The sequence below is a fragment of the Meriones unguiculatus genome, chromosome X (genome assembly GCF_030254825.1).
Source record: "Meriones unguiculatus strain TT.TT164.6M chromosome X, Bangor_MerUng_6.1, whole genome shotgun sequence".
Lineage (NCBI taxonomy): Eukaryota > Metazoa > Chordata > Mammalia > Rodentia > Muridae > Meriones > Meriones unguiculatus.
In genome coordinates this window covers 62,798,692-62,812,028 of record NC_083369.1, presented here as the reverse complement: position 1 = coordinate 62,812,028, position 13,337 = coordinate 62,798,692, and the positions used below count along the sequence as shown (strand labels likewise).

Sequence of the window (13,337 nt, the reverse complement as noted above, 5' to 3'; positions counted from 1 at the left end):
AGCCTGGGGTATATAGTGAGACTGTCTCCAAATGACAATAACAAAACAGCTTGGATCATTTGTTGGAGAATTTTCCTACTCCAAATTAGTATTTTTATCTTTCCTCGGGCTTAGTTTCCATAGAGGAGACTGCTTCTGGGGTCTCTTGCAAAAGAACTATCAGTGTTCTACTAGAAGAATGGTGGCCAGATCATCAGTGTTCCTGATGTGTATTTTGTCTAGATTATGTTTTCAGTGCCCTTGCTTTCAAAAACACTACTCTTGACAGCTGTACAAGACATTCCGAATTTTCTGACAATTAACCTTCAATATTCGACCAGGGTTGGTGAGTTGCCCTCACCCAGTACTATAAATGTGGAAGGGGTAAAGATCTAATTCAACTTACAACTGCTTTCAACTTACCATCCTCATTCTAACCTTATCTAATCATATCTATTTCTGAAGCCCTCCAAAGCTATCAATTCTAGAACTGTTTGTGCATGTGTTTTGTCTTACTTATTTTTGTTTTTATATATTTATTCAATTTTTAGACAGGATATCACTATATAACCCAGACTGGACTCTTGTCCCAACTCAACCTTCCTAATTGGTAGAACTTTAGGTTTTCACCACTGCGCTGACTTTTTAAATTTTTATTTGTGTGTGTGTGTGTGTATGTGTGTGCACGTGTGTGCATGTGTACATGCACATACATAGGGCCAGAAGTCAATGTCTCATTGTCTTCCTCTAATGCTCTCCACCTTATTTTTTGAGAAAGGGTCTCACTGAATTGAGACATCACCAACTGGCTAGACTGGCTGTCCATCCAGCTCTAGACATCCAGCCAGCTTTTTACATAGATACCAGGGATTTAAAATCAGGTCTTCATGTTAGTGTAGCAAGCCTTTGTACTCCGTAGCCCACATCTGACTTTTGAAGAAGACTGAATATGTTGGATTTTTCCACCCTATGAGTTTGATATTGTACCTCCTTCGGTGTGCCTAGTTTCTACTTACTTGTTTATTTTATATCATCTGGAATACTGTTGTTATTACTTTCTTTCTCTGTTCTTACTGACCTTACTGTTTCAGACCCTGTAGTTTCAGAATTTTCTGGAGAGAGTAACATCAGATGAATGTTCAGTCTCCCACCTTTATCTGAAAGTAATTCAAACCATAATGAAAAAGTTGCTTTCGTTCTGAGATATATTTGTCACTTTTCCAATTTGTATTAGGTGCTATATCTGAAGAACCTTAGTCCTCGGGTGAAAGAAAAGGACCTTATCTCATTATTTGCTCGGTTCCAGGAGAAAAAGGGACCACCCATTCAGTTCCAAATGATGACAGGACGCATGAGGGGACAGGCTTTCATCACCTTTCCTAGTAAGTAACTTCATCTAGGTAATCACTCCAATGCAGCATCAGTTCATGAAAAACTCCATATTACCTTGCTGAATTTGATATAGCCTTAGCACATGAAAGGGGGGCCAGTAAGGAAAATATATTTCCCGTATTCCTAGATTCTCCTTCCTATACTTACTTCCTCTTCTCTGTGGATACTACATAACCACCTTATCCTGGTGACCTCAGTTTGCCTCTTTTTTGACTTTTCCTTCCTACCTTACCAATACTTACTTTCTTTTGTTTACAGTACTGTTTCTACTGTATGTTATAATAGAATTATTCATACTTATTGTGTTGGTATTCTGATCAGAAGACATACTTGTCTTATGCCCTATTTCTTTAGGATTAAGTAATTCTAAGTGAATGAATTAAGTCATTAGCAATTCATAATTATTGGAAGATGATACATTCTGCCAAATATCACTTGCATGTCAGTGCATATTTATATTGGTCTTTTTTGTTAGTATGTATACATATGTGTGTATATGTTCATGTGTGTGTGTATGTGCACATGTGTATATATGCATTTTATGCATGCATACAGTGTCTTTCTCAGTTGCTCTTCCACCTTCATGTTCTCACTGAACTGAGAGATCATTGATGTGGCTAGGCTGGTTGGCCAGTGAGCTACAGGAACTCCTTCCTACGTCTAGGGTTACCAATGTATACTTCAATATCTGGAATTTTATATGGGTACCAGGGATCTGAGCAAAGTCCTCATGCCTTCATGGCAAGCATTTTGCTAACAGAGCCATCTCCCAGCTTTATACTTCATAATTTGTAGCTAGTTTGGTAATCCTAACAAGTATAGTACACACTTGAAACTTCAGGGTATATCTGAGACAAAATGATCTCAGTCTAATGGCATTATCTACTTATAATTCCATAGCCTCTAGTCCAAAATCTACCCCATCCTTATTTATTACTTAGAGTCTCTGAGACTCATATGTTGAATATTCCTGCTATGTATTTTCTCACACACAAATTTTCCATATACCTGCAAGAAAAATTCATTATCTCAGTAGGGTTTCCCACAACTGCTTTCTCTCTAAAAGGAAAAAGAAAGTAGCTAAGTATGTTTGGTAATGTAACTTCTTCTATTTGTGTAACAATTTTGAAAAATTTTCTTGTCATATCTATAATATATCTAAGGTAGAGGCATGTTTATAATTAGGTTTAACTTATATTTCTTCAGTACATTCCCTATGTACTATTTCCCCATTTCTTCTGTATCTTAGAATCAAATATTTTGAGTATCTTTTGTCATCATTTTTATTACCCATTAATTTAATCTTGCTAACATACACAGATGGGGATTGTGGGTAAGATAAAAACATCAAACAGTATGATTTTTATACTTGTAATTAAGCTTAAATATAAGTTTAGTTAAAATTAAACTTGTAATATAATTGAGTGATTAAGCTCTATGTAATTCGGTGCATTTTTTTTTTTATTTTTTTTTCCAGATAAAGACATAGCATGGCAAGCATTGCATCAAATAAATGGATATAAACTCCATGGGAAAATACTGGTGATACAGTTTGGAAAAAACAAAAAGCAACAGTCAGCTGTTCAGGGTGCTTCCATTATAACATCTGCTACAGAAAACAGTACAGAAACCAGTGGTAGCTAGAAAGCCACATCTACCTACACAGACATACATATTTGGATATGTATGCATATATGTATGTATGTATATATGTATGTAAACTCACACTCAGATGATATTTTTTATCATAATCTTAGATCTAGGATATATATATATATATATATATATATATATCTCCAATTTCTTTAAAATTAAAGAGGAAATATCAGAAAGACAGTAATTAGGACAGTGGCTTTCAGCATTTGGAGAAAATTGGTAAAAATTTTTTCTATAATTAAATACTGTATAATATATGAAAACATTATTTTAAATTAACAATATCCTCATTGTTAAATAAAATAATCAAACATTATATAGGGCATATAATAGCCTGAGTATTAAGATCATATGAAAACCTTTAATTCTCGGGATATATTACATAGGATTGTTCCTGAAGATTCTGAAAATTCTTTAACATTTTTGCAGTCTTCAGTGTTTAGTCCTAGAGATAACACCTTTTCTAGGACTGTTCCTAGGACTGTCCCTGAATGCAAAGTTTTAAAACTAATCCAGTGTTAAAATATTTATTTACTAGAACTCACTTGTGTTTTGTCAGAACTTTCAACAGCTATTAAATAGGTAGATTCATGAGTTTATCAACATATTTAATGATTTCTTCCACACCAAGTTTTCAGAGTCCTCAAAAAGATATGTTATTCTGACATCTTTTAAACCAAAATATTGAATTCAAAACAATAAACATTAAACATGGAGTACCTGCCTAGTTAATATTAGTTATATGAACTTTTAAGAGGAAATGAAATAGCAAAAAGTACTAAAGGGACATGGAAAGAAGGTTCTTTAGAATAAAGGCCCTACCTCAAATCCCCTAATGATTTGTTTATAGTTGTTGCAGAAAAGAAACATAATATGGTACAGACATAGTGCCAGCTTTGGAGTCAGACCTGTGGACCCTCATAATCTCTTATGTTTACTACCTTGAACTTAGAAAGTCACTTAATGTGAGCCTCATTTGTCTCATCTATAAAGAGTAATATTGCTACTTACCTCACTGAATAAGGGTTAAATGAGATTGTATTATCCAAAGTAAGGAGCAAGGGAAAAGATTAAGGAAATGTAGGAAACTCTCTTAAGGATATCAAACAACATATAAAAAGAATTCCATTTTAAAAGAAAAAAAGGTGCATAAAAATACTACCAGAGGACTAGCAAAATGTCTTAGTGGGTAAAGGCATTTGCCAATAAACAGGAAGACCTGAGTTCAAATACATGCTAGAAGGAAAGAATTCCAATAAGTTGTCTCTAATGTTCAGAAGTATATACTATGGCAAGCATATTCACACATACACAGGCACACAAACACACACACACACATACACATAAACAGATAAATATTTTTAAAACTTAAAGAAATAATGGTTATACATACTTCAAATTGAGCAAAAAAGGTAGAGCCAATCCAAAAGCCATGCAAACCTCAGCTACATTATAATAAAATGCTATAACTCAAGAGACATAGAAAATAATGACAGTAACCCAAGAAAGCTGAGGGTTATTTGTCATATAACTCTAACTAAATTAACAGTTAGCTTCTCATCAGAAATAAGAATGGTCGCCTAGGCATGTTCTTGTTCTTTCAACTATTCAGGAGGCTGAGGCAGGCATTGCACCCCGATTCAGAACCAGTCTGTGTAAAACAGTGGACCCTGGCTCAAAAACCAAAACTAAGAAAAAGTGACACAAATGTGATCTTAGAAATTGCCCACCTAATTTTTAAAAGCTGGAGAATTTGTTGCCAGCAGATCACACAAGACATGAAAAAGTACCTTTGTCAAGCTGAAAGCAAGTAACCTTAAAGAATAATTTGAATCTACACATAGAACATAGACAAAGGTGATTGTGTGACTGTAAAAGAAAACCTTGAATTCTTTTTTCTTATTCTGTTAACTAAACTAATCTTTCTTTTTTGTGTGTTTTCTGAGACAGTTTCTCTGTGTAGCCTTGGCTGGGCTGCCCTTGATCACTCTGTAGACCAGGCTGGTCTCAAACTCACAGAAATCTGCCTGCCTCTGCCTCCTGAGTGCTGCGATTAAAGACATGCACCACTACACCTCTCCCTCTCCCTCTCCTTCTCCTTCTCCCTCTCCCTCTCATCCCTCTCCCTCTCATCTCTCTCTCTCTCTCTCTCTCTCTCTCTCTCTCTCTCTCTCTCTCTCTCTCTCTCTCTCTTTCTCTCTCAGTTTTTTGAGTTAGGGTTTCTCTGTGTAACCCTGGCTGTCCTACATCCGGGTCTGTAGACCAGACTAGCATCAAACTCAGAAATCTTCTCTCCTCTACCTCCCCAATGTTATATTTCTGTTAATTTCTATTTAAAAGTTACATTAAGTTGCACATAGTTGCATTGTATTTGCTATAACATAAAAGTCAATGTATTTGCCATTAATAGGACATAAAGTCCTGTTAATGCTGTATTTTATTTAAAAATGCATAAATCTATAGGAAAAAATAAAGGAGAAATAAGATGGCAACATTCTACAAGTCTATAAAAATAATTCAGCTTCCTGAATGTACAGAAGTATGTTAAGTGATAATTATAATGTATTGTTAGCCCTGTAACATGTAGAAATAGTCTGCATAGCTGTCATACGCCCAAGTATGAAATAAGGAAACAAAAATACTAGAGATAAAAATCCATTTTTTGTTGTTTAAAAGATCGATCTTTTAAGATGTAACAATTGTAATCACATATTCTTGACAATAGAGCCCCAAAATAACCTCAAGCAAGGTAACAAAGTAAAGAATGAAAGGAGAAATAGACAATTCTCAAAAAAGTGTCCCCTTTCTAATAAAAGTGCAACACAGATGAGAAACAACAAAGCAGACTGCTTCAACACTGTAAGCCAAATAGATCTGAAAGATAGCTATAGAACATACTACCCTAGAACACTAGAATATATATTTTCATCCCATGCACATGAAACATCTTTAGGCTAGATCATGAGCTGAACCATAATACAGTTATTAATAATACAAACAGACTGAAGTAAGACATATTCTCTGACCATGTGGAAGGAAGTTACAAATCACTCACAATAAATTGTGAAACTCATGAAAAAGTGAAAATTAATGACACTTCATAACAGATAGGTCAATAAAGAAACAGAAAAGAAGGGCTGGAAAAATGGCTCAGTATACAAGAGTGCTGGCTGCTCTTACAGAGGAGCTAAGTTTAATTCTGAGCACTGACATTAAGTTGTTCACAGCCACCTTTTTCTATGTGGGAAATGTTTAGAGATAAGCCTACTTAATGAGAAGAAAGATCATTTAATAGTAATTCAGTTTATATCTTAAGCTGTAAGAAAATAATAGCAAACTATATCTAGAACAAATAGAAAAATGGGAAAACATGCAAAATATATGGGAGAGTGGAAAAGACACCAACAGTACAGGCACATGCTGGAGAGGATGTGGAGAAAGGGGAAACCTTCTGCACTGCTGGTGGGAATGTAAAATTGCACAACCAGTTTTGAAATCAATCTGGAGCTTTCTCAGAAAACTGGGAATAGCAATACCTCAAGACCTAGCTATACCACTCCTGGGCATATATCCAAAAGGTGCTCAACCATGTTCATCGCAGCTTTATTTGTAATAGCCAGAATCAGGAAACAACCTAGATGTCCCTCAACTGAAGAATGGATACAGAAATTGTGGTACTTTTACACAATGGAATACTACTCAGCAGTTTAAAACAAGGAAAGGAAGAAATTTGCAGGCAAATAGTGGAAACTAGAAAAGATCATCCTGAGTGAGGTAACCCAGAAGCAGAAAGACACACATGGCAAATACTTACTTATATGTGGATATTAGTCATATAATATAGGACAAACCCACTAAAATTTATAGTCCTAAAGAAGCTAAACAACAAGGACGACCCTAGGGAAGAGGCTTAATCCTCTTTCAAAAGGGCAAACAGGATAGACATCTGAAGTGGAAGAAGATAGAGAACAGGACAGGAGCCTTCAACAGAGGGCCTCTGAAAGACTACCCAATAAGCAGAGGCTAAGACTCAGCCAAACTTTGGGCAGAGTGCAAGGAATCTTATGGAAGAAGGGGAGATAGACCTGGAGGGACAGGAGCTCCACAAGGAGACCAAAAGAGCCAAAAAATCTGGGCTCAGGGGGTCCTGCAGAGACTGATGAATCAGCCAAGGACCATGCATGGAGAAGACTTAGACCCCCTGCTCAGAAGTAGCCCATGGCAGCTCAGTCTCCAGCTGGGTTTACTAGTAAGGGGAGCAGGGGCAGTGTCTTACATGGACTCAGTGGCCTAACTAGGCCTCTTTGATAACCTCTCTCTGGCGAGGTGGCCTAACTAGGACACAGAGAAAGATAATCCAGATAGTCCTGATGAGACTGATCAGCTAGGATCAGATAGGGGAGGAGGACCTACCCTTTCAGTGAACTAAGGGAGGGACATAGGTGGGGGAAAGAGGGAGGGAAGGTGGAACCAGGAGGAGATGTGGGAGGAGACAACAGCCAGGATAAAAAGTTAATAAATTGTAGTTAATGATAATAATAACAATAAAGAACAAAATGGGAGAGTGGAAAACAACAGAGGAAAAGCAATGAATCCAAGTAAAAAAGTAGTAAACTTTTGCTAGATATAGCAGGAATTGGTAGACTATAATTATTAAAATGATAAAGAGAGGAAAGTCTATTACTACTGACCTTTGAAAAGTAAGAGATGTATGAGGGAATACTATTATACTTGTGGCAATAAATTTACTTACCCAAAATGAACAAATTTCTAGAAAGAACAAAATATAGGAAGTCAGAGTAGACCTAATAACTAATAGATTAAATAAGTAACAGGACAGATACCCACAAAGATACCCATACTTAAGTTGCTTTTTATTTCAATTCTAGAATACTACTGAATGTTTAATAAAACAGAAATCCAATTTATCCACAAGCTGTTTTAAAAATAAAAACACTTCTGAGAAATAATCCTACAACATGGAGGAACCCTGAGAATCTATTCAGTCATAGAAACCAGTCGCTGATGATGACAAATTCTAGAATTCCATGTATATGTAGCATCCGTAATTGGTATATCTGTGTATATATATATATATATATAAATATGCATGCATACATATATAATACATACATATATAGCAGTAAATGATAGGCAGGGAAAACTAGAGTGGATAGGAGTTCTTTACTAGCCGATGAAATGTTCATAAATTACCTTAATGGTTGTATAACAATAAATATACCAAGTGGGTAAATTTTGTGGTATGTTAATTAAATCTCAGTGAACCTGAAAAAACAAAACAGGAAATTGGAGATGATCCAAATGCCCATCTGTCAACATGAGTGGCTTATGACTTATGTCACATACTCATTTAGTAGGATACTATGAAGCCTTTCAAACAATAGATTATACCTATGAATATTTTGTGACTTGTACTCATATCTAAGATTTTATAAGTTATAGAGTAAGATGTATGTATGTTTAAGATGTGTGTATAGTAAGGACACAATTTAAGCAAATAGTTCATGTGTGTAATTTGTAGAGATAATTTCAAACAAATGTAGAAAAGAAATAGGAAATGTATATACAGGCTGTAAACCTTCTGGAAGTGGGTCAATACAAGCTAAAAAAATACCTTCACCTTGTGAAGATTTTTAGGTGGTGTGATTTGGAGTGGTTTTTTTACCTTTTTCACTATTTTTTTTTAAAAAGTAATTTTTAAAATATTCTTACAAACACTTGGCTTCCAGAATATTTGTCAGACCTACTCAGAGGATTTCTGACTTTACTCAGGACAAACTTGTGTTCATTTTCTCTATTGCTCACATGATTAATGCTCCAATTTTTGAAAGAGTTTAAGCGATGAGAAGTGAAATCTAGTTACAGCCTCTTGAACATGTTACCCTGGTCATACTTCTCAGCCAGGTTTCCCAAAAGGGACTGCTTCCTCTCAGGTGGGAAACCTTACCTCCTCATTACTAGACCTAAAGACCACTTAAAAATGGAGAAAATATAATAGAGGAGACCTTTCAACTGGTGCAGAGATACAGAAACTGGTATATCCAGACAACAAAATTCTACTCAGCAATAAAAACTGAGGAACCATGTATTAACAACTTAGATAAATCATAAGTGTATTTTACTAAGTTGAAGACGTCAAACTCAAATGGCTGCTTACTGTTATATTTACTTGTGTGATTTTCAGAAAGGGTGAAGCAATAAGGCTGAAAAACCAGTAGCTATCAAGTGTTCGCACAAGGGATTTTTTTTTTTAATAATGAGAACTTTCTGTATGTTGTTTGTAGTTACAATGTGTATGGTTTTTGTTAAAACTCAGAATTATACACCAAAAGAATGAATTTTAATGTGTGGATTTTTAAAAATAAAAGCAATTTTTAATGAAATAGAGATTTGGAAAGACAGTCATTTTATTAACTACTGTAAATATTTGTGATCTCTGCTTACTCCTGAAAAAGCTCAAAGCTGCTCTATTTCTCTTGCTTCTCACAGGTGAGCCCATGCTACTAAATCAAAATCTTTTATTAGTTCCTTTTCTATTGCTGTGACAAACACCATAACCAAAGTAACTTACAGAAGGAAGGGTCTATTTAAAACTCACAGTTGCAGAGAGATAGGAGTCCATCACCATTATGGCAGGGAGCATAGCAACAGGCAGGAAGGAATGGCACTGACACAGTAGCTGAGAGCTCACATCCTGATTTATGAACAGGAAGCAAAGAGGCAGACTGGGCCCCCAGGGGAGCACATCCTCTTTAAAGCCACACCCCCTAATCCTTGCCAAATAGGGTCACAAACTAAGGATCAAGTATTCTAATATGTGAGCTCATGACAGTTAATCTTCTACAAATCACAAATCTCTGTAACTCAGGAGTATTGCACTTGTTTTTCATGCACGAGGCCCTAGATTCAATCCCCTGTACTGTCTAAAATGTAAATTTAAAAAAATCTGAAAGACTCTACCTAGCAGTGTATCAAAGCAGATGCTAAGACTCATAACCAAACCTTCAGCAGAGTGCAGGGAATTATACGATAAAAAGGGGAGTTAATATGACTGGGAGAGGACAGGAGTTCCACAAGAATAAAATATATCAGGGCACAGGGGCCCTCTATGAGACTGTTTCTCCAACCAAAGACCATGTATGGATATAACCTAGAACCCCTGCTCGGACGTAGCACATGGTAGCTCAGTAACTAAGTGGGTTTCCCTAGTAAGGGGAACAGGAACTATTTCTGACATGAACTCAATGACTGGCTCCTTCACCTCCCCCTCCCCCGAGGGAGGAACAGTCTTGCTAGGCCACAGAGGAGGACATGGCAACCAATCCTGAAGAGACCTGATAAGCTAGGGTCAGATGAAAGGGGAGGAGGACCTCCCCTAGCAGTGGACTTTGGAAAGGGGCAGGAAGGATGAAGGAGGGAGGGTGGGATTGGGAGGGAAAGAGAGAGGGGGCTACAGCTAGATACAAATAACCTGATTAATATAAAAAAATAAAAATTAATTAAAAAATTTGAACCAGATATAGTACATGCACTCAGGACCAGACAGCAGAAAGATTGCTGACAATTAAAGGCTAACCTGAGATACGTGGTGAGTTACAAGCCAGCCTATGCTACAAATAGCTTTTCTTTAAAAAAAAATCTGTATATGCATACACAGTTTTGCCATTAAAAACTAGGAAATCTATTGTTCCAAAAACTAATATCCTTTATGTACAATATTTATTTTAGTAACTCACTGGAAAATACCAAACCCTTTATCTACTGGATTTTGATTTTGTTTTTCTCCTATATACCCTGAAACATTGCCATATACACATTTAATGTGTGCCCCCATAGTCTGTGGACAAGCTTACTTAAATATGAGTACTGTGATAAACTGATAGCTTAGATGACTTCTAAGTGAATAGCTGGTGGGTAGCATATATAATGTGGATACCCTGGACAAAGGATTAAATCACATCCCCTGTGTGATATGGGCAGAATGGAGTAGATTCTAGTCAGTAGAATGTTATGAAATTTCATCACAGTATTCAGAAGAGTCTGAAGTTTAAATATACGTGTCACCAATTTCTAGGATTTTCCATCTAATAATCCTGGACTTTGTTGACTGCTGATAACTGTAACCACGAACACTGACCCTACCAAGAATGGAGAATAGTATTAAGCCAAACCTTTTGTTTCCACAAATACCTGAGATAAACCATTTAAAGAAAGATTTATTGTTCCTCTGAATGCAGGATTTATCCCATGTTTGGCTGGTAGGGTTGCTTTGGGACCATAGGTAAGGCAGATAATGAGATACAGGTGACAAAGTAAAGCTGTATGCTTCATAGTGGCCTGGAAGCAGAAAGACAGAGTGCTCTGGCATGTGTCCTCCTCTAGCATTTGTTCGACCCAAGCTCTTCACATTTTTATAGTTGGTCCTCCTCCCTTTTTTGACACACATACTTGTATCTGGAAATACTCTCACATGGAATACCCCAAATGTGGGATTTAATACTAAGTAGAAGTCTTTCAGGTTGACAAGATTTGCAAATACAACAACTATATGTCAAATCAATAGTAAAATTTCAAAGTGGATAAAAAATACATAGTGAAGCAAATATAAGTGACAACAATGAAGTTTCCTTAACTGAGTTGTTTGATTTACTCTTTCTGTGTGTGTGTGTGTGTTTTCATACAAAGCTTTGCTGTGTAGCTTACACTAGTCTCAAATTGAAGATCCTCCTGCCTCAGCCTCTTAAGTATGGGATTGGAACACATCTACCTCCATATATGGCTCTAACTGGGTTTTGTCAGATATTTTCTCATATTTAGGTGAAGTTTTGCATTTTTGTTAATAAACCACAGAAGTGATCTTTTGTCCTTGTTCATGTGTCATACAAGGAGATCAGTTACAAGTCATCCTATACAGAACAAAGAGACTTTTTTTTGTTTGTTTTGCTTTGTTTTGTTTTTTCTCTCTCGTTGTTCTGGAACACTGGGAAGTCCAAGATTATGACACCAACAGGTTTGATTTCTAGTGAAGGTTCTCTCTGCACTCAAAATTATGACTTGCTTTTGTATTCTGCTTTTTTAAATTTCATTTTATTTTTATTACAATTTATTCACTTTGTATCCCAGCTATAGCCTCCTCCCTCATTCCCTCCCAATCCCACCCTCCCTCATTCTCCCATGCCCCTTCCCAAGTCCAGTGATAGGGGAGGTCCTCCTCCCCTTCCCTCTGACCCAAACCTATCAGGTCTCATCAGGATTGACTGCATTGTCTTCCTCTTTTGCCTGGTAAGGCTGCCCCTCCTCAGGGGGTGGTGATCAAAGAACCAGCCACTGCTCTCCTTACTAAGGAACTCACTTGGAGGCTGAGTTGCCATGGCATACATCTGAGCAAGGGGGTCTAGGTTATTTGTATACGTGGTCCTTGGTTGTATTATCAGTCTCAGAAAAGACCCCTGTGCCCAGATTTTTTTTTCTCTCCTGTGGAGCTCCTGTCCCCTCCAAGTCTTTCAATCTCCCCCTACTTTCATAAGATTCCCTGCAGTCTGCCCAGAGTTTGGCTATAAGTCTCAGCATCTGCTTTGATACACTGCTGGGTAGAATCTTTCAGAGGCCTTCTGTGGTAGGCTCCTTCCTGTTCCCTGTTTTCTTCCACATCTGATGTCTATTCTGTAGAGGAGAATAACTCTGGCTTCTCTAATGGTACCGTGTAGAGAAGGACAAAAATTGAAAGGAAGGAGACAAATCCATCAAACTTATTTTGCAAGGTCGTAAATTCCTTCTTACATGATTTCACATTCAGGACTTAATGACCTCATAAAGGAAACACCTATACATATTATCACATTGACAAAAATAAAATTCAACAGAGAGATTTTATAAGTATCTTTACCAGTGGCAAAGTGGCAGTGCTTTCCTAGTTCTTTTTTTCTATTATTAGTAGTAGTAGTATTATTTATTCACTTTGTATCCCAGTTGTAGCCCCTTCCCTCATCTCCCAATCCCACTCTTCCTCCCTCTCCCCGCTATGTACCTCTTCCCTAGTCTACCGACAGGAAGTCTTCCTCCCCTACTGTCTGACCCTAGCCTATCAGGTCCCATCAGGACTGTCTGGATCCTCTTCCTCTGTGGGCTGGCTGGGTCGCTCCACCAAGGGGAAGTGATCAAGGAACAGGCAACTGAGTTCGTGTCAGAGACTGTTTCTTCCCTTATTAAGGGACCCATATGGAGACTGAGCTGTCTATGTGCTACATCTGGGCAAGGGGTCTAGGTTCCCTCTATGCATGGTCCATGGT

The 13,337-nt window shown here is 37.0% G+C and overlaps 1 protein-coding gene across 2 annotated transcripts in view; it reads left to right on the top strand.

The window, feature by feature from the left end:
- Positions 1–9,431, top strand: part of Rbm41 (RNA binding motif protein 41) — a 60,374-nt gene extending 50,943 nt beyond the window's left edge. Inside the window, exons 6-7 of one of the 2 annotated variants that reach the window (XM_060375600.1) lie at positions 1,286–1,361; positions 2,849–9,431. In XM_060375600.1, the coding sequence (XP_060231583.1) occupies positions 1,286–1,361; positions 2,849–3,015 (243 nt within the window). In that variant the 3' untranslated portion in view covers positions 3,016–9,431. Of the gene's footprint in view, positions 1–1,213; positions 1,362–2,848 lie in introns of both variants that reach the window. The other variant, XM_060375599.1, reaches the window with a different exon arrangement.
- The last annotated feature ends 3,906 nt before the right edge of the window (positions 9,432–13,337 follow it).